This window comes from Tyto alba, unplaced genomic scaffold (genome assembly GCF_018691265.1).
Source record: "Tyto alba isolate M040663 unplaced genomic scaffold, T.alba_DEE_v4.0 Super-Scaffold_7, whole genome shotgun sequence".
NCBI lineage: Eukaryota > Metazoa > Chordata > Aves > Strigiformes > Tytonidae > Tyto > Tyto alba.
In genome coordinates, this window is record NW_024881328.1 from 22,365,928 (window position 1) to 22,386,190 (window position 20,263).

At 41.6% G+C, this 20,263-nt stretch overlaps 1 protein-coding gene across 1 annotated transcript in view; it reads right to left on the reverse strand.

Moving 5' to 3' along the window:
- Positions 1 to 4,066: 4,066 nt before the first annotated feature.
- ABCB11 (ATP binding cassette subfamily B member 11) overlaps positions 4,067 to 20,263 on the reverse strand; it is a 60,187-nt gene continuing 43,990 nt past the window's right edge. Inside the window, exons 22-31 of the mRNA XM_032989699.2 lie at positions 19,418 to 19,579; positions 14,170 to 14,274; positions 13,910 to 14,071; positions 11,601 to 11,804; positions 9,386 to 9,627; positions 9,118 to 9,274; positions 7,894 to 8,091; positions 6,873 to 7,079; positions 5,854 to 6,000; positions 4,067 to 5,122 (exon numbers count right to left, since the gene is read on the reverse strand). Coding sequence (XP_032845590.1) covers positions 4,922 to 5,122; positions 5,854 to 6,000; positions 6,873 to 7,079; positions 7,894 to 8,091; positions 9,118 to 9,274; positions 9,386 to 9,627; positions 11,601 to 11,804; positions 13,910 to 14,071; positions 14,170 to 14,274; positions 19,418 to 19,579 — 1,785 coding nt within the window. The 3' untranslated portion in view covers positions 4,067 to 4,921. The remainder of the gene's footprint in view (positions 5,123 to 5,853; positions 6,001 to 6,872; positions 7,080 to 7,893; positions 8,092 to 9,117; positions 9,275 to 9,385; positions 9,628 to 11,600; positions 11,805 to 13,909; positions 14,072 to 14,169; positions 14,275 to 19,417; positions 19,580 to 20,263) is intronic.

Consider the following 20,263-nt stretch of genomic DNA (forward strand, 5'->3'; position numbering starts at 1 on the left):
TACTTTTTGAAAGTGGTCACATAAATCATGAATGATACAGATTACACCTTTGATAATGAAAACGGATAAATATGATGTAACAAATCTTTGAGTTCTGTACATCTACACAGAGCAACAAATGAAGAAAGTTGTTAATAATGAAATTATCTCAGCGTATCACCTCAAGAATGTTGTTCATGCTCCTGTATTGCAAAGGTAAATTAGTCTAATTCTTTCAGGTCAGGAGTCACAAGCCTGAATCACTGTTAGCAGTTGTGTAAATCAAGATGTGATTGCAGACTAAGTCGTTGCAAGTTTATATTCTTGTCAGCTTTGTTTACCTGAGCACACAAGTAACTAATATGTTAAATATATGGTCACTGTATAAACTGAGTGCTCTAAATAGGCAAAGGCAGGTACTTCCCCTTTTTAGTAATTATTTAGCACTTACTATTGCATATTCCCCCTCGGTGCACAATGTTTAAGCAATGTTTTGCTGATACCGTCTCATAATACTTAGTATACAAGCAGCAGAAGGCTGTGGTATGGGTCATGAGGGCTGTGTATGTATGATCTGATGGCAATAAGGCTTGAAAGATGTAAACATAATATTGCTTCTAGATTTCCACCTAGCTGTGGGATAATTGAAATGGAAATAATCTTATTTAATTGGGAAAACAAGGTGAATCGTTTGAGTTGGTCCTTGGGAAGGAACATGATATGAATAACAGAAGCAAATCTGAAGCAGTCATCCTTATTTGAGAGTCTACTAAGACTACCTTGACAAGAAAATTAACCATCTAGTTTTAACAGTCTGAGGAGTATTCTGCTTTATGCATCTCCTGATATCTTCTGTAATGGTTCTCTGAACTTTTTTCCCACAGCAGCTGGCCTGAAACCAGTCCTTTCTAGAATTGTGACTCCTTAAGCAAAATTCCTAAGCTAATGAGACTAGAAACAAATAATGAAGAACAAAGACAGCTCTGACAAAGCTTTCTCCCGTGTTCAAGTTGCTCTGTGCTGTGTTACTCCCCACCAGTGAGGTGAGCTACAGAGGTGTCACAGAACACGAGGGGGTTGGTCTAGCTGTCCTGCTGTCCCTGGCTGCGCCGGGCCAACAGCAGCGCGCTCTGCGCAGCCGGTGGCGGCTCTCGCAGCGGCGTGTGCGTCTGCCGGCAGCGCTGGCTGGTTTACACTGGGAGTCACAGGTGGGCATCACATTTCTGAGCTCCTTCCACGTGGGGGTCTGTGCTTCCCGGTACTGACAAAGAATCTGGGTGTCTCTGTTGGGGTAGACACAACCATAGGTGTAGGCTGACAACCCGCATTTCTGCAGTGTTCTTCTAAGCACTGTTCTTCTAAGAAGACGTGGGCTCTCACTCGCTTGCTTGGAGTGCCTCGGTAATTCAGCCTGCAACTTCAGTGCTTCAGGGGAAGGGGCAAAGACCAGCCTCCTGTCTGAACCACCTCTTATTCTTCCTGCAGCTATTAAACATTACTAAAACCAAGAATGGTGGGCAAATTGAATAAATTGAGTTAGTTTTACCGGTAACTTCAGAAATTAACCTATTGCTAAAGTCATGACAGTAGAATAAGACAGTTTCTGAGCAGCTGAGTGGGTTGGACCTATAGAGTTTTCTGCAACTGCCTGAAGAATCTTCACAGAGGGCTCCTGAAACTTCAGAATTAGCCTTTTCCAGAGTAGTGGGATAAACAAGTGTCAAGATATAATCCTGGTATTTTGATAGAATTAGAACTGTAAACCAGGAGCCAGCCATTTAGGTGATACAGTGAAATAACTTACCTGTCCCTTAGTCAGGCTTTAGTGAATTTATCACAGTTGAAAATTATACTTCAAGCCTTATTTAATAAGATTGTGTGGCATTTCAAGCTCAACAAGAGCTATCATATTGTTAAATATTTAAACTGTGACTTCATCAGGCTTTTGCAGCTGTTTATATTGTTAATATTGGGAACACATCTGAAGCATCTACCCTTATATGATGATGGGCTGAACTACTCAACCTAGTTTGGGCCACAAGTCCCCCTTTTAAATTGAGCTTTTCCTATCTAATAAAGAGGGTGGAAAGTGCTTGAGTGATCCCCATACTCACACTAATGGGACCCCAGGAGAAAATTAATCTTTTATTCTTGACTTAGAGATGCCCAGATTGGGATAATGGAATTCCAAAAGTCCTTCCATCTGTCTGCTGAAAGAGACTCATGAGCCAGGAGTTATATGAAGTGAAAGTGTCCCTCCTCATCAAAACCAGCTGACTAGTTGGCATTACATTCAGATCACAACACTCACTTGCTAATATGCAGCTTTTCTTTTTGTCCTCCCTATTCCCTGTGTGGCCTTCCTCATGGAAGGGCTCTGGCCACAGTCAGGCTGTTCCTGCTCGGAGGAGTCTAGTTGGAGGAGGGGCTGTATTTGCAGAGCAGTTACTCGGGTACCATCTCAAAACAGCATCATGGTTATATTTATCCAGAGGAAAAGGGTGTTTGGAAAACCAGATAATGCAGCTGCCACGGACCATGCAGAGGAACATGCAGCAGGACGCGCCAAACAACACCGTCAGCTACTTCTGTCAAGACTAATAACTCAGGGCTGGCTCCAAAGGACGTAAGCGAACGCCCTCGGGTCTGCTCAGGGGTCTTGTCACCAAGCCCCGGGGCTGGGAGAGCTGCCCGGTGGGGCAGCTGGATGGGCCAGTCCAGCAAGGCTTGGTGATCCTGCCCAGACACACCCTGTAGCCCCGCGTGCACTTCAGTCCCTCCGCACAGGTACTGAAGGGCTTCATAATCAAGGGGCTGTCAAGAGCACACGGGTATAAAGTGGCAGGAGATGGCACCCAAGAACGTGTAAGACCAATGCGAGTGTGTGTGTGTACACCGCGAGCGGCGCCGGTCACCCCGGCGTATTTCCCGATCCGTAGCGCCTGGCAGCTGCCAGGTGCCTGGAACCGGGCTGGTGGTACGGCGCGGGGCTCCCTCCTGGCAGGGGGTGGCAGGGTCCCCTGCAGGCAGGGGCGGGCGGGGGTGCGGTGGCTGCCTCAACAGCTCCAGCCTGCGCTGGGGATCCTTGTTAGAGACCTGATCTAGGTCCGTAGAAACCCTTGTTGCGTCCTGCAGGGTACTCAGGTGCTTGTCTGAAGGGTAAGAGATGAAGTGCTAAAGCAGACGAGCCAGTAGAAAATACAATCTGTTGGTATTATTTAGGCCATGAAAGTGGGGTCCTTTAGGGAAAAGAATTGTGTACACATAGACATTGTAGTTTTTAATAAAGAGTCATTATTTTTCCATGGCCTTAAATACTAATATAAGTTAAGTATCATATAGGTATGCCAATAGGTTATTGATAGTCACTCTGTCAATAGGTTCAGTCCTGAGCCACGCAAACTAATTATTGCTCTGAAACATAAAAAGGCTAAAGAGATTAAAACAGAAGGCAAACAATGCAGATTTCATTCTCATTTTCATTTAAGGATTGAAATACAGACTTCCTTGGGAAAATAGCACTGCAGTGTCAGCTATGGGATTTCAGTTGGGTCTGTTGAAGTAATTCAATTAGTGGAATTGTACAAAAGTTGAAATTGTTATTAGCTGCTGGGAATTAAGGGATGGATCCTAATGAAGTTTTCACCCTTACAGCTCTATTCGAGTTTCAGCAGTTGGTACAGTTACATAGTTTTATGAGAAACTCCATCGTGGTTTGATTTGTTATATAGTGGGTGAGCCCCCAGCTGCAGATTTTAGGACATGGGGAATGACTTTTCCAGTTAATACGCTATTATTCAAAATCAAGATTTAAATGTTAAGACCATAGTTGAGACCTCCTGTCTATCTGCTTTGTCTCCAAGATCCCAGTCCCCAAAGAAAGCGTCCTATTGTCCTGCAGACAATAACCAAGAACCTATTTGAGAGAAACATGCACTAGACCTTATCATACGCTGTTACAGATACAAGCTTCTGCCAGAAGGAGAAAATTCCTGACCTTTGTCATTTCTGAATGAATTGTTCTATTTACCAGCTCTACTTAACAGAAACAAAGTGCCAATTATGATTTGCTCTTTTTCCACCATCACTGAATATATTTAGGCTTTCTGTAAAAATATTTATCGTTGTCTTGCCTTCTAAAAACAAAAGAGAACATATTAGCCATCACTATCTCAATAGAGGTGATTTAAATAACTGTGATGATTGATTAGGATTTTACATTGATTTAACTAAAGCATTTATTCCTATTCAAAATCTATTTGACAGCTTTGATCAGAGTGGTGAGTGTAGGGGAAATGAGCCTTCATCAGCTTCTGTTCCTCTTCTTGATTGCTTTTCCTCGCTGTTGTGGAGCTGCCTTCTCTGTAAGTACGTACTGGGTTTGTGGCAGGGGCACGGCTCTGTTAGTGCTGAGGCAGCACTGAAGCGCAGCCCCGGGCAGCACGCCTGCAGGGAGGGGCGGGGGGGTTTGGTACCCACACTGAGGGGTCTGTTGTAACCCTCTGCAGTCCGAACGTTAGGAGAGGTTTGATCCCTTCAGGTGTACAGCACTGTTCTTCGGATTGATTTTCATTCATACAGCTTACCCAGGGAAGTGGCAGCTGCCAGAACACCAGCGCGGGGTCGCCCTTGATGGCTAGTTGAGGCGGGACGGGATGGTGCAGTCTGACTGTGGGAGGCGGCAATTCCCCAGCTCACCAGCAAAGATCTTCCCCACTTTCAGGCTTTCTTCCCCTTAGCAGTGGGCTAAGCTACTTCCTGAAGGCACCAGCCTATGCTTAGTCCCCTGCGTGTGCCTGACGCAGAAAGCTACATACATTCGGGTGCCGCAGCACTGACGGCATCGTAGAGCGCTTTGCAGCACCAACACACATACACATACCTACCGCAGAGTATTTTGGTTTACAGAAAAGAAACCTGTCAAATCTAGAACCGCAGTAATTCAGCTAATGGGGGCTCCAGTGGTAACAAGCTTGTAATAAGCTCCTTCTGTGGCCATCAGCTCATTATGAGTGCCCCTTTCAATGACGAGTCCTTGCGACATCACGGCGATGATGTCGGCATTCTGGATTGTGGACAGGCGGTGGGCAATGACGATGCAGGTACACCCTTCTCTGGCCTTATCCAGCGCTGCCTGCACAGTCTAAAGGCAACAAACAAAACGTCAGACTGAAAATACACGAACTAAATTGGGGCTCAGAGCTGGAAAAATCTGATCGCTTCAGATTAATTAACCGTACTGTGCGACACTTGCAAAAGTGACTGTGAGGCGAAATCAAAGGTTATGTTACCGGTGTGCTTAGCTGGGTCCTGAACTCAGTTCATTAGCAGTACAGAGAAGGGACAGGTAAACATAGACAGCAGTAGAAATAAAGGAAGGCCTTTATTCAGATGACGTGCTTTTAAATATCCCCCATTTCTGTAATCTCTGAGTGTAACCAAGCCATGCAAATTATTGCCCAAGTTCTTAGGCACCTCACTGCTGTTTTTATTGGATATTCAGGCTCATCATGCATCAGTTTGGATACACTGTTGGTTGGTTGGTTGGATTTTTAATGTACAGAAGCAGTATTTGTGGAACATCCCCATTGAATGAATGCTTTGAAAGCCAGGGAATTAGTATGCACGTTTCTGAAAAAGTGCTGCCTCTCCCTGGCAGTCTAAAAGCCTTTGTAGCTGGCTGCTTTTTTTATAGCTGTGCTTACTGGATCTTCTGAAAAGATCATCAAAGGTGGAAGAGCAGTATTAACAACATGGAATAACTTTGCGGTCACGTAGTGGGGTGCATTGAGATGTCTATAGAACAGGAAAAGGCACTGTACAGTGTCAGCCATCATATTAACTTTCCCTTCCTGCTTACCAGTGCGCATTTACCTTTTCACTTTCTGTGTCTAAGGCAGACGTTGCTTCATCCAGTAATAAAATTTTAGGATCTCGTATGACAGCCCTCGCTATAGCAATGCGTTGTTTCTGCCCGCGGGACAGCTGGGATCCTTGAGCCCCAACATTAGTTTCGTATTTCTGAAAAATATACAAAAGGAAGATTTTTATTCCAGTGTAAGCAAACACAGCAGTAGAGAACCTGAGGGAAGAGCAGGAGGAGAGGGGCAAGAGCGCTGACCATTGCTGCCTCCTCCTGAAAAAGCCCAGCACTGCAGAACTGCTGTACGAGGGATACACGTGCCTGGGGAGCAGTTTCCAAGCCATGCTTTGCTGTGCGCATGGCCCGGGGGCCCAGGCACTACGGTGAGAGGCCTGCAAGAAAAATCTGATAGCAAGCCGTTCACCGATTTGTCTGAGGTGAAAGAAACCTCCCCGCCCTCGATTTGGGAGAAGAGGATAAAAGTGATTTAAGGGCTTTCTGGACAAGTATTTTATTTTGGTGCTGAAATTGTGTCCATCTGTTCTTTTATGTTCTTCTGATTTATATTTATATGATTTTGGTGCATTTAAATACTTCTTAAGTGCACATAAGCAGGCAGCTTCAAATATTTTTGTCTAAGTGTCACAAGGCAAATGTCCCACAGCTCAGAACAGAATTTATATTTCCTGACTCACTGTAATGCTTTGACTGCTGAACTGTGCCGCTGCTTCTTTCTTGTCCACGGCTTTGAAAAATCTGCCCTCTTCTCCTACGTCAGAGTTGTAACTGCTGGTTTCAGCTTTGTAAACCGTTGCCTACTGTGTAAAAATCCAGTAGCAACTCATGCCCAAGCTCTCGTGAACATAACGAATGCTCATGACACCCTCTTTGCTTCTACTGTTACAGCTGTAAGTGTAAATAAAAGGTATACACATGTAGCAACTTTAACCGGCTTTGGAGCAACCCCGGCTGCAGTGACCCCCGAGCAGCCTGCCCGTGGTTCCACAGCCAAGGCCTCACGGGTACTTACATCAGGCAGTGACATGACAAAATCATGCAGCTGAGCCTTCTTGGCTGCTTCTATGATTTTTTCCATCGTCGCCTCTTTGGTGTTACTGCCGTATTTGATATTATCAGCAATGCTGCAGTCAAATAGCACGGGTTCCTGGGACACTATTCCAATTTTCGATCTAAGAAACTGTACATTTATTTTCTTGGTGTCGTGTCCATCTATTAACTACCGGGAAATAGGAGAAAACTTGGAACATCATTCCAAAACAACAGCCTGCAAAACCCAAGTAGTTCATAGCAAAACTACATGCTATTGCCATATTGCTAAAATGCAGACACAACCGATTTAAAGTGATTTGAACAATCAGCTTATTTTTGATTCCTTTGTGTATGATGTGTATTTTCTGGGCATGTCTGTGATCCAGCCAAACACTAGACCATTTCCTTAATCTTAAATACAAGTGAACTATTTAACTGCTTAAGGTTAGGCACATGCTTTGTTGCCTTCCTGGCGTAGTGATCACCGCAGTTATTTTTTCCAAAGAAAGAGAAATCAAACTAGATGGTTAAGGATTTACTTGACAAAAATATATAAATGCTTTTTAAGCTATCGGTAATTGAATAACTGGAAGTTAAATCTAGGCAAATCCAACCTGCAAAGCAGCTGCATGTTGAAGCCACATATTTAGGCATGTTCCAGGCTCTCTGTTGCTCCATTCAGACTTGATTTTTGCTAGTGCTCCCACGATGTACGCCACACATTGTATGTTTCATACAGGAGCTACCAAGGTGAATGCCTACGGCCTACATAAGGCACGAGGGTACACCTGAGCCTTGTAGTATTCTGGTCTTGCCAGAATACCTCCGAGATGATGCCCCAGAATTGTCCGAACAGCCCACGTGTGTTTGAGAAGGAGCTGAAGGCCCAGGCGGCGCATGTACGTGCCCCTGCTGCTAGGCTGCACAGTAGGACACATTCAGAAGAGTCCTGGAAGTGCTGCTGGAAACAACAGCACACGAACCACGTTTCCTTTGCTTACCACACTTCCTGTCTCGGGGTCATAGAAACGCTCCAGAAGCTGGACACTGGTGCTCTTACCACAGCCGCTACTTCCAACAAATGCCAAGGTCTGTCCAGGCTTAACAGCTACAGAGAGTCCCTTCAGGACCTGAATATCAGGCCGAGAAGGGTATGTGAATTTACAGTTAAGAAATTCAATGCTTCCCTTGAAATCATCCTGGTGAAAAAAATGAGAAAGATGCTACAATGAGCTCAAGCTCAAAACTGAGTTGTAAAGTACAAACTAACTCTTCCTCAGATTCCCCTCTTGCATCTCTTATTTAAAATATGACATTTGTGCATGTGAAATTAGCCGAGAAGGAGGAATTAAAACCCATACTGGAGAAGCTGTCCTAGAGATAAAGCCATTAGCCCTGACAGTGTTGCTCTGCTTATGCTTCCCTGTACTGCACTGGTCAGAGGCATCAGCTGGAAATGGGATTGCCTTGCAAATGGGTTTTTTGTTGTAATACAGACACCGTGTAAGTGTAGTCCAAATACATTTGTGCAAAAAAATGGCTTCGGTAAAAAATAAATAAAATCAATTGAACTTCACAACATTAAAACAATACTTGAATTCAGGCCAGTTTTCCCAGAGCTCTTAAAAAACTCTTTTACAAAACTCTGAAGGGAATCAAGATACTTTACTTTCATGGTTTGAAGCAAAGTACTTAATGTATTTAGGTCATTACAACTTTTTTTTTTTTTTTTCATTCTGAAAAAAAAATATAATTTAAATGAAAAATAAACTATTTGAATTTTCTGGGTCTGACTTTTCAATACACCAAAAATTGAGCAGTTTCATTTTGTCTGACTCAGAGATGATTTGCCTCTTCATGAACACCCCCAGCATTTTGATGTGAATGGAAAAAAAGACTCCATTATAAGGTAGCAATGGTCAGGTTTATGTGTGAACTGTACAGCAGAAAGAAAAAACCATGCTATTCCATGAGTCATCCAAATTGGTTCTATTCCAATTTACAGGAGTTTTACACTGACAAATTCCTAATAGCCACATTTTATATTACTCTTCTGCCTTGTACAGAGCTCACTGCTTCCAAAAGAGCAAAGACAAGGAGCAATTATACAATCAGCATAACCTCCTTGTAAAGCCATGATCCTCAATGATTTACAAATCCTTAGTGCCACTCCAATGGCTATATCGAGCTGAATGACATCAGGGATTACTCATCCCTGCTCTTACCCATTTTTCCCCCTTTTCACTGTAAACACTGATTTTAGGAAGCCGATCAACCAGCTGGAAAAAGCGTGCAGCAGATGTTTTGGCTTTGGCATAGTTGGGGGTATAGGAAGAAGCTCTTCCCAGAGCAGTTCCACTGGTGACAATAGCAGAGATCACCCTGCGGGGAAGGGGGACACGGTCAGTCTTGGGAAGTCACCAGGAAACAACCCTACACCAGGACCAGTCCTTCTGGAGAAGAGCCTGTTTCTGGCTCAAGGCGGGCGCTCACCTGAACACAAAGCTGTAATGGAGTCCCTCAGTGTCAACTAGAAACCCTCCATATCTGTAAGAGACGGCGTTGGCAACGAACACTATGCTCTGGGCAAAGCCAAAGCACAGCCCATAAACATGCGCTTTTTTGACTGCAGCTCTATAGGGCATATCCAGGTGCTTCTCAAAATTGTTGATGAACATGTTCTCTTTCCCTATCCCAGCTACAGTCCTGATGTTAGAGAGGGCTTCACTGGAAATCTGGAGGAGAGGGGGAAAAAAAGGGAAAAAAAAAGGTAAATGCTCCCAATTTTTACTTGGAAAAGTAGAATGTGCTCTTTCACAAATGCCTGAGTCTGTCATGAACACAGGGCACTAATGCCATACATAAATTGATTCCATTATGATACAGACTGGCCTAAATATCAGCCACCCTAAAGAGAAACTTTCCTACCAGCAATTCTCTACTAACGCCTCAATAGCACTGCTGTGCCTGCTCCACAAGACCTAAGTTACTGCAAGCACACAGGAAATCAGGCACGTGCTCTCAGTTGTGACTTATTTCACATGTGAATAAATGGAACATCCACAAAAAAAAAAATGGTTTTAGGAACACTGCTATCTCCTCACCTGCTCACCCTCACTAGTTATTTTGTGTAAGTCCAAAAAGCCTGATGAGATGGAACATCTAAATGGAGAGTGACACCTTGTTTCTTCTAACATCAGTGACACAATTTCCAGGATTTTTACCTTGTACATAGGCAGAGTAAGCAAATGCTTTCCTATGTACATAGAAAATTAACACAGGAAATTATGAGATAATCCCCATGGAAACTTCTCTGGAGCTTTAATTAATTGTAGGCTTTATATTGTGCTTTGTTGCCAGTCAGAATTTGGGGCTCTGTCCCCCCAAAAATAGCAATACAATTTCATCTGTAGGTAGGTTGACTGTTTGAGCCTACTCTCACCCTACTTATCTCAAGTAATTTTATTAAGAAATTGCTTTAAAATGCTGTAGTTTGCTTGGACTTTGATAGAAGCTTCATAGTGCGACACTTGCTTCTGGGAAGCAATAGTCATATGGCTTATGAACATTTTCAGCATGTAGGAAGAGATCTGAATATAAATTATTAAAAACATTCCATCCAATTTCAGGGGTTTTTCCTGGCCAAAATTAAGTCAAATCTCTTGCATTATCATACAATGTGGAGGAGCGGATGAGTCGGGACTGTGAATTGGATTGTTCAGACTGTGCCTTTCCATGTTTAGCATAGCTGATGAGCAATCACTGTGGAAGAACTCAGAGTGTTTAGCATTTGGATGCAGTGCTGGCAAATAAATTAGAAAATAACACCAGACATAATCAGTCAATGGCAAAACTGCTGAAGCATTGAGTGCCCTTTTCATCCCAGCCTCTGGGTCATTCTGTTGAATAAAAGCTGATGCCTTGGCTCATTAGTGAAGTTTCTCTCCTTGTCAAGACAGTATTTTGATTTATCACTTTTGATAAATAATTAAACCATTCTGAATATGGGCAATTGGTCAGGTCTTAATTCTTCCTTGGCTTTCTGGAATTGAAGATTGCTCCTAACAGCACTTAACAGTGGCCCATAAATGTGTTCATTTGATTAGTAACACCAAAGTCAACTGATACTAATTCACGTAATACCTTTTGTGCATTTGAAAAAAAAAAAAAAAAATCCAGAAGTCTGCACGTGTAGGTAGTCAACATTATTTTTTTAAGTTTTATGCCCCCAGTCATGACACGCTTCTTTAAATCACACCTAGAAATGGGAATTGGGTACTGAAGATTTGCTTGAAGGAACACTTCTTCTCCCTATAAAATCCATGTACTGATCTGTGGTTCAGTGCCCAATTCTCAGATGTGAGGATTTCTAGGTGTACAAGTATCGCTGCTTTCTGAGGACAGCATAATCACTGGGCATCAAGTGGGTATTTAAATAAAACCTGATAAAGGTGAAACAGACTGCTGAGAGTTCTGCGTCTACCAATTAGGTCCAATAACTTTTGAAAAGTCAGTTACATTCCACACAGCAAATGCTTTTGCAGTTAGGGAGTTCCCAGTGGTGTTTCCAATGGTTTGACAAGCTGATATATTACAACTTATTTGAAAAACATTGCCAGTTTTGCATTTGAATTACTGATGGTCCCAAATGCCTGATTTTTCAACTACCTGGGACTGCAAATATAAATTAGATTCTAAATAACGTTACCTGTCCAGTAGCTTCCAGCGCTTTCTTGTCCTGAGAGGCAAATCCTGTCAGCATTTTAGCCTGCACAGCTCCAGATAAAGTCAGGAATGGCAGGAAACACATTATAACTAAACTCAATTTCCAGCTGAAGTAGAAAGCAATGATCATGGCCACCCCAATGTTGGTAAAGGAATTGACAATCATTCCTATCTGTGATCCAGTTGCCTTCAAAAAAAAGAAACAGAGATGATTGACTTGTACTCCAAAAGTTCAATAATATTTACATAAATTTTCCTGTAAAACTTTAGAAAACTCCAAATTATATTAAAATATTATAAGGCACCAATGGCTGCTGACTGCACTGGAGTTTAGCCAGTTTAAATATACTGTTTCCAATTAATTGTATCAAGAGAAGGACTGCAAACGTCCAATACTTTCACCCACCAAAATTTCTATTGAGAACTCAGAAAATTGTTTCTAAGGATTGTGAGAAAGGTAATCTAACTATTGAAATTCGTTCCCTTAGTTCCCTGGGGCATCACTCATCTGAATACTCTGTTTAGCCCCTATATTTATCCATCTAGATTTAAATAATAAGCAGAACCCTCCTGCAACTTAACTGTTAACAGCAAAGTCTCAGCTGTGCTCAAATCAGTAAGAAACTTCACTGAGAAAGGCTGAACTAAAGTTGCATTTCTGCCTGTCTTTTTATTAAGGAAAATTTTTAAATATGCCTTTGATATCACCTTTATTGAATGCATTCATCTTCTCCTTATGTGCTTCAAGAATACTATTCTTTGTAATAAATTTATTTACTCAAAAGTTATTTTCTTTCATAGAAGTAGACAGCAGCCCTAGATAGGAACTAGGTTGCTGCGTATTAGAAAGAAAATATGCATTCAATATCCTTGATCATTTTTAGCCAAATTAATTTGCAGGATGTGAACTTGCAGCACAGAATGCTCATCATCTACTCCTCCTCTGACCTGCAGCAATAGGGCAAGGTGCCTCGGGCCTGGCCACGGTGGAAGTTATACCTCCCAGCTCTGCAAAGGCTACCAAAAGGAGCTGCTCTCACCTAGCTCCTGCAGCTCTAACACCCCACACACACACTCCAAGAGTCCATGTCTTACTCTTGGTGCAGGTGTAGACATTTTCAGACCTCAGCCACTTGTGTCCCCTTCTCACCTTCAGCTTGCTCTGCAAGAGCAGCAGTTGGCTAAGGTCTGTGTCAACAGTGGAGGACGCTGCTGCTCAAGTGGCTCTGCTTTCTTCCCCCAGAGCTGTGGGTTGAATGGCTGCGCCCCACAGCTCTACATGTGCTTAGAACAAGGATGTCCCCTAGGAGGCTATTGAATGGTTCAGTCAGTGTTTTGCAAGTTTGTTTATTTCAATTAAAATATTCCCTGTAACTGCCTGTGAGGGCTGAAGAGGTTTGCAGCTGGTTTCTCTGATTCTTTAGAAGTTGCTGCTGACAGGGGTTTTGGGAACCTCTTCTCCAATTTGTCTTTTAAATTCTTAAAACCTCCATTAACAGTTTTTAAAAACTGACCTACCATCTTCAGTCAAGCTGAAACAGGACAATTTTTGTAACAAAGAAATTTGTATGTTTCTTTTTTTTTCTAGAAAATTGCTTGCATTGGATCCAAGTAAAATAGCATCTGACGCACTTCTACCACAGCATCAATTCACATAGGTAATATTTATAGCTCAGTATGATTTAACCCTCACCCAGTAAGGAACACAACGCATGGAGTTAGTGGTTCACTACCCCTAACAGTAAGTCACACTGAAACTGGCTGCATGATTTTCCGGCTGGAGCACCAGCCAGTACTTTAAACTGTTTTTTCAAGTGGACTGTCAGTTTAAATCAAAACTGTCACAAGCAGCACAATATCATGCTGGAAACTTGAAAACATGATTAATGATAAATGCAATTAAACTACTAGTCTGACATGTTTTTAAAATGAAGCATTTTGGCAAAAATCTAATTCATCTCCAGAAAAAAATAAATTAAAACTTTTGCACTGGATGCTCCTCCTCATTCCATTGATGATTGGTATTTTACTGATTTTTCTGTTCTTGTTCTGGTAACACAGGCAGGAATAATGGGCAGTAAATTGCGACCCTCTTTGTGCTCTTAGGTAAGTACAGTGATAATAGTTCCACACTGACAGTCTATGATAAGTAGAAATAGCTTAATTGACTGACCAGGGACTGATCTACACTGACCTTGCTGGTTGCATGCTAGCTGACTGCTGTGACAATGTGCCAAAACAGGCCTTCAAACAGTGCTTCTAGTAAACAGTTCTTAAGCTACCAGGTCTTACCCCCTGGACCTGTGAGGCATCTGTTGCAAGTCTTGTAGTCAAAGCACCAGGGCTGTTCTTCTGGTCATCAAACCAACCGATGTCTTGCCCTAGCATTGCCTGGAAACCAATTTTCCTTAACCGTCTAGTAAGCAGCTCACCAGACTTGGCAAAGGTGTATCCCTGGGGTGTATAAGAATAAATAGAAATATTGTACAGAAAGACATACTCATACAGTAAGGGATCAGAAACAAAATTAACCCATATTTGACTGCTATTACCTGTAGAAACTGTGTGAAAAATGAAAGAATTCCAACTAAGACAAAGAGCAGGCAGACACCATTGATCTGGATTCTTCGTTCTTTTTCATCAAGAATGGAGAAGGTCTTTGAAAAAAAAAAAAATAAAAAAATGTGTCATCGTATTAGAAGTGTCAATTTTGCTGTGTGTGAAGTTTGTTCATGACTCCCTACTGCCAAGTGCAGGAGCCCACCTTAGAGCCAAAGCCAGAACACAGAGCTCTCCCTCACCCCTTGCAAAGGCCCGATTCCTTACTTTTCCTAAGGTGAGCCTGGGTACAACATAACGCTTTTTACTCCTGTTAAACAACACGTTTAATATACTCGGTCTCTCTACATACTGCTATTACTTGTTACTCGTCCCTAGTTACAAACAATCAATCATCCCCCCTACTCTAAACAAGATCCAGTGTGATAACCAGAGAATAGCAATGAAATAAATAGCACAGCGATGAGGCAACAGTACAGCAGCTTCCTTACCTCCCCTCTAATCTAAGCCAATTGCAACTTTATTGGGCCACACAAAATGAAGTCTCTGTAAATAATTATAACCTAGCATGACTCTCCTTACACTCCACTAATGGATGCTGTAATTGCTATACGTAGGCTTCAAGAGGAACCTATTGTCTTCTGCTGAAGGAGTGCTTACTGCTGGTACTTGAGAAAAAGCAGTAGTGCTTAAAGTAGAGCCCCTCCACCCAGTTCTGCTCCAGTCTCCATGGTATTTTCCTTTTATCTCTTGTTCTTAATATCTGCCAGCGTTACTGGCTGCTGCTGAAGTAGTGGTCCAAATCTAAGTAGCCATCCTTTAGCAATTCCTTTCAGTAAGAGCCATTGAAATGTAGGTCAGTTAACCAACCTGAAGTTGTTAAACTACTTCTGCTACTTTCAGGTATAAGCCACAGCTTGTGTTTGTACTTCTTCACTAACCTTAAATTAATTCTAATCGGATTTCACAGGTAAAAATTACTATAAATTGACTAATCTCTCAATCTGTTATTGAGAGTGATTTGAATTACAGATAATGTACAATCAAAAATGATTTGTGCATTCAACTTATATCAAAACCAGCTTAAATTCTTCTAGGTAAGTAACAGTAGAAAGAGAAGAAGGAACAGCTGCAAAATATAAAAATTCCACAAAAATAAACTTAAGTACTAGTCTTAAAAGTTTGACCTAAGTTATTTGCAGTTCAAAGGGAGCTATGCATCAAAGTAACAGAAAGGAAATAGAGCACAAATTTGAGAAAAAGAAATAGCTGTTCTCTAGTGGGAATTTCACTTGAAGTACTTTAACTTTGTACATCAGTACCTTGGCAACAAAATAAGTCCTGCAAAATCCAAAACAATCATATCAAAACGGCACTTAGTGTTTCAAGCTAAGAGCTGTTCCAGTGCCATGCTGTCTGATCAGTACCAAGGCATTTACTTTCTCGGATGAATCTTTATTTTAAAAAAAAATCTGTCGTAATAAAAGCAAAACATATACTGGTCTGCTGCTGTTCTTATCCCCTTATTGAAATCCACTGTACCTGCAGTAATTCATGTTTGATCCTGAACTGAACAAGCTGTAAGCGGATTTCATCTATCTTTGTATCTTATGTATCTGGAAAAGATACCGCTGGTTTTTATTTGTTCATTTGTTTGTTTGTTTTTCTGTAGGAAATATTCTAGTTAAACACTTGGACTGAATGAGATACAGGTGAACTCAGTGCTTGCATAAACTGCGTCCTACAAGGAGTCCAGATTTTATAATTCCTGTGGTGGTATTTTCTGTATCACCATGGTCTACAATATCTAGACATGAATGAAAATATGCACTTCATAGCAGTGGTCATGTCACATGCATAGCCAGCCTAAAACATAACCAGTGGAATAATTAACCACTCATCATTGTGAACATTTCTTAACGTGTATGTTATGTTAATTACAGTGCTATGGTACTTTTTCATATGAAAAAAAATGAGCAAAATATCTGTTGAAATTAATAGGAACTCTAATGAGCAAAAATAATAAATGGTATGATAAACACAGTATGTGATGGATCATAACAAATATATAGTTGTGAACTGGGATGAAAAACAGTACTCTCCAGAGATACTGATGGCTTTTCCACAAGTGATTTGCGTGCTATATCTTGCACAGTCACAGAGGAACACCGGGATGGCCACATATATGGATTGAACTGAACATTTTTTCTTTTCACACTTTGGAATTTTTCCCTCTAGTTGAATAAACAAATATCAAATACAAGACTGAGCATTGAAAAGAGAGATAAACACTTGCCCAAAGACACTGCAGTGAGGCCCAGTAAGTATTTATGCTCATTACAAATAAACTTTTGTCCATTGCTTCTGTATGGCTAGATGGTAGGCAAGATTAACTAGGAGTCTTCATTTCAAGAAAGTCAAAGGCAACACCATTCCTGATTTCAGGGAGGCTGGATGCTTATGATCCATGCTTATGAAAGGTGCCCATGAAAAGGGAGAGTGCTGTGATCTTTTGCTTTAATATTCTGTCCATATCACCCACATTCAGAGTGGTTCCCCTGCTTTCTCTTACGTAAGAAAATGTTGCAAAAGGCTTTCCCAGTTCCTGGAGCCAGGCTCCTAGATAAAGGCTGAGAGAACTATGATGTCTGCGAGACACCTTGAGGGTTTCTGGTGAAGCCAGTTATTGGTCAGTCTGGGATTCCTACTGCAAGCTCTAAATTCAAGGAAGCATCCCATCTCAAGAAAAGCAATGAGCTGAAGTATTTGCTTTATGCTCTTCCTAGACTGAGAGCAATAGCACTTCACAGTCCTACAGAAGGTAATGTGGGAAACATTCATTGAGAAGAGATCTCTGTGTTGCAAACAGAGGATTTTTTTTCCCCTTGCAAATCTGTCTTGTAAAATTGAACCATCCCATTCTGCAGCTATCTTAACATGCTCAGCTATGGTTTTGACCTATGTTCTCAATTTTAAAAAAATAATGCTGATTACAATAACACTTAGCATGGGCAATAGCATCAGGTTTATAAAAGGAAAGAGTTGTTGCTATGGTGTCCGTGTTGAGATTATATAAATTTCAGCAGTTTTAGTGTGGACTATCTTTTATCTGGGACCACGGGCTACATGACCCATAGCAGTCAGAGCACATCTTCTGGTTGAGTTTCACTGGGAAGGATCCATTTCCCATACTCTGAGACAGTTCTTCATTGGAACCAAAGCACAGCAAGAAGAAACTACTGAGAAATTTGTTCCAAAAGTACTCTTCAGATATTAATTGATCAGAAGGCACATCCAGTATTATCCGGTTTTTCGTTCACTTTGGGGGATTAATTTCTGAGAACCTTCAAGGCAGATGTTGCTACATTTATTCTTTCATAGCTGTAGGGATTTTTCCCCTCACTTCTCCAGCATCTTGGTCCCAGAGTACAAGCCCACGTGTCTGTCACAACATCATTGCAAGATATTCAGACAGCTTGGAAAGCAGATGCATATTCCATCTGCCTGACTGCCTTGGCACCAGTCAGGAATGTTTTAAATTTATGAATAATGAAACACAGATGTTGGACTTTGCTCATGTTCGTTATGGGTTGGTTTTTTTTTTGCAGACTCTCTCCTTTGATGGACCGGGACCTTCAAGAGAAGGAATTCATCCTTGGCAAAGAAAGTATTTATTATCTTGCAGGATGATGTCAGCCCCAGGTATTCCAGTGTCTAGAAAACCTCTCTCAAAAGGAACCAAAGGTTAGAATTGTTGCAGAATGTATATAGCAGTGCCTCATCTGCTGGCTAGTGAAAGCCACAGCCCTTGGCATGAGGTCTAGATGCTCAGAAACTCTTTGGAGGTAGCATACCAACAGCTAAAAGGCCAAGCACATTGGCCAGGAGCCACTAAGTGGACCAACAGGGACTGGAATGTCTTTTGCTCTGCCCTTCCCTGGATCTTGGCTAGGCAACATCAAGCTGCAAGTAAATCTGATTCAAAGTCCTGAGTAACTTCCCAGAGAGAAAAGTCTTTCAAGACAAAACAACTCCCCCCCAAAAAAAACAAACAGCAAAAGGTCAATCTTTCTTTTGGTAGATTGCTGCCACTGCTATTAGGAGCATTTTCTCAACCTTTTCTATCACCAGCTGAGGAACTGGGGCATGCATTCATCCACTCTTTCCTGCCTGAAAGGTTTTGGACCTCCAGTTTCTAGAAGAGTGTCTGCCTTTTAGGCCATATATTCTTTGCACACATATGTACCTACCATGACCTAAACAAGTAAGTGGTAATCACAACACAAGTTTTAGCCTATCTCTGGTGGGTACCCAAACCACAAAATGACAGTGGCATTCCCATTTTCTTCCCAGTGAATGTGTAATTACTCAATAAGAAATGGCATCAACAGAGGGCTTTTCTCTACTCTCCTAACTCTTGAAAATTTAGCACATTTTCCTAGGCATTAGTTAGAGCAGCACTGAATTTCTTCAGGCAGCCCTCCAGTCTCCCACTAACTTGTTTCCCCAAAAAGCTGTTTTGCAAAAGAAGCAGCAGCCTCTTTGCATTATGACAAGTTTTTGAAGGAAAAAAACAGTCATGGTTGAACTCTTGAAAAGTTTCAAGTGTGTATTTTGATGCTAATGCATCCTTTAGTGAATGCCAAGGTTTAAAGCATATTCCTGTTTCCTGCTTGTCTTCCAAACTTGTTGATGCAAGTCTACTTTTTGCTGGCAGTTATGAACCCTGATACAATTTTCTACCTTTCTCCCTGAACATTTTGCAGGGAGCAGACAGCAAAGAACTGCCTGAAATACATGAACAAAAAAGTGAAGTATTTTTTGGATCTGAACAAAAGCTTTCTCAAAGGCTTGGCCAAGTCTGTAGAATAAAATTCTGCAGGGAAAAACCTCTGCATGTCTGTCTGTCCACTGTACCTGCATGTGAGGTACATCTTGTCTCATCTAAATTAAATTGTATGCAAGTATGGAAACCACTCCAAACAGTTCCTGGAAAGTGAACAAGAGAGATAATGAAGAACACATGACAAATGCTAATGATCCTACTCCTTCAAAGAGCTCAAATGATAGTGTGATGACAGTGATATAAATATCTCTACTGAGTAACTGTTTATAGGCAAGAAGGCTAATCCCATTTACCTGATGAGATCTAAAGATTTGCCCATGTCAAGTTCTGCATCATACATTCTCTCCCCACTGCTTCAGAGCCAAAATACACTTTAAAATGTTATCATAACATACCCCAAGAATCTGACTGAATAACAATGCATAGAGTGGGCTGACTGCTCCATTCACAGCTGCTGCCAGAGATCCAAGCATCATGTATGGCCATTCAGAGGCATTGTATTTCAAAATTCTGGTAAATGGTACAGGCTTGACGTCTTCCTCCACAACAACAGATTCCTAAAAAAACAGGTTGGCTTTATGAAGCAAATCCATTCCCCCAGTGATGTGCTCCCTTTGACAGTGAGACAAAATAGTTAGCTTAGTCTGTTAAATGGCCATGTAGTGCCCAAACTGCTGTTCCACCTTTGTACAGGAAGGGGCAATGATGGGTCTTGGCTGCTGTCTGGAGCTCTTTTGTAGGGCTAGGGAGTCACAAAATGGTTTCATAAATTAATACCTTTACTGTCCCTGGAGAAAAAGAGAGATTCATGTTTTGTGCAGCTCTACTTATTCCAACTTAAGAGGTTAATTATGACCAGTTCAAGAATTTCTGCCCCCGAAACTCAGGCTGTTACCTTTTTGCTGCCTCCAGATGAGGTGTGATGCAATACCCAGTGCCAAAACTTAAACTTCTCCCTCACGAGCGGCTTTCTGTGTTACTCATGGAATCTTCTTAAATACTATTTTAAAGTACTGTGGGTGAACACACTGATCAAACACTGCATCAAACTAACAGGTATGCTATATTATTAAAACAAGGGAGATCTCAGAGTGATAGCTGGATTCAGGCTTTATACATTATCATTTTGTCTCCCTTCTGTGACACATCCTCAGACTATATGCTGAATTCCCATAGTTATTCCCAATAAGAGCAGAATATTCATCATCAAATTATAATTTACCCTGTATTTTGATTTGTAC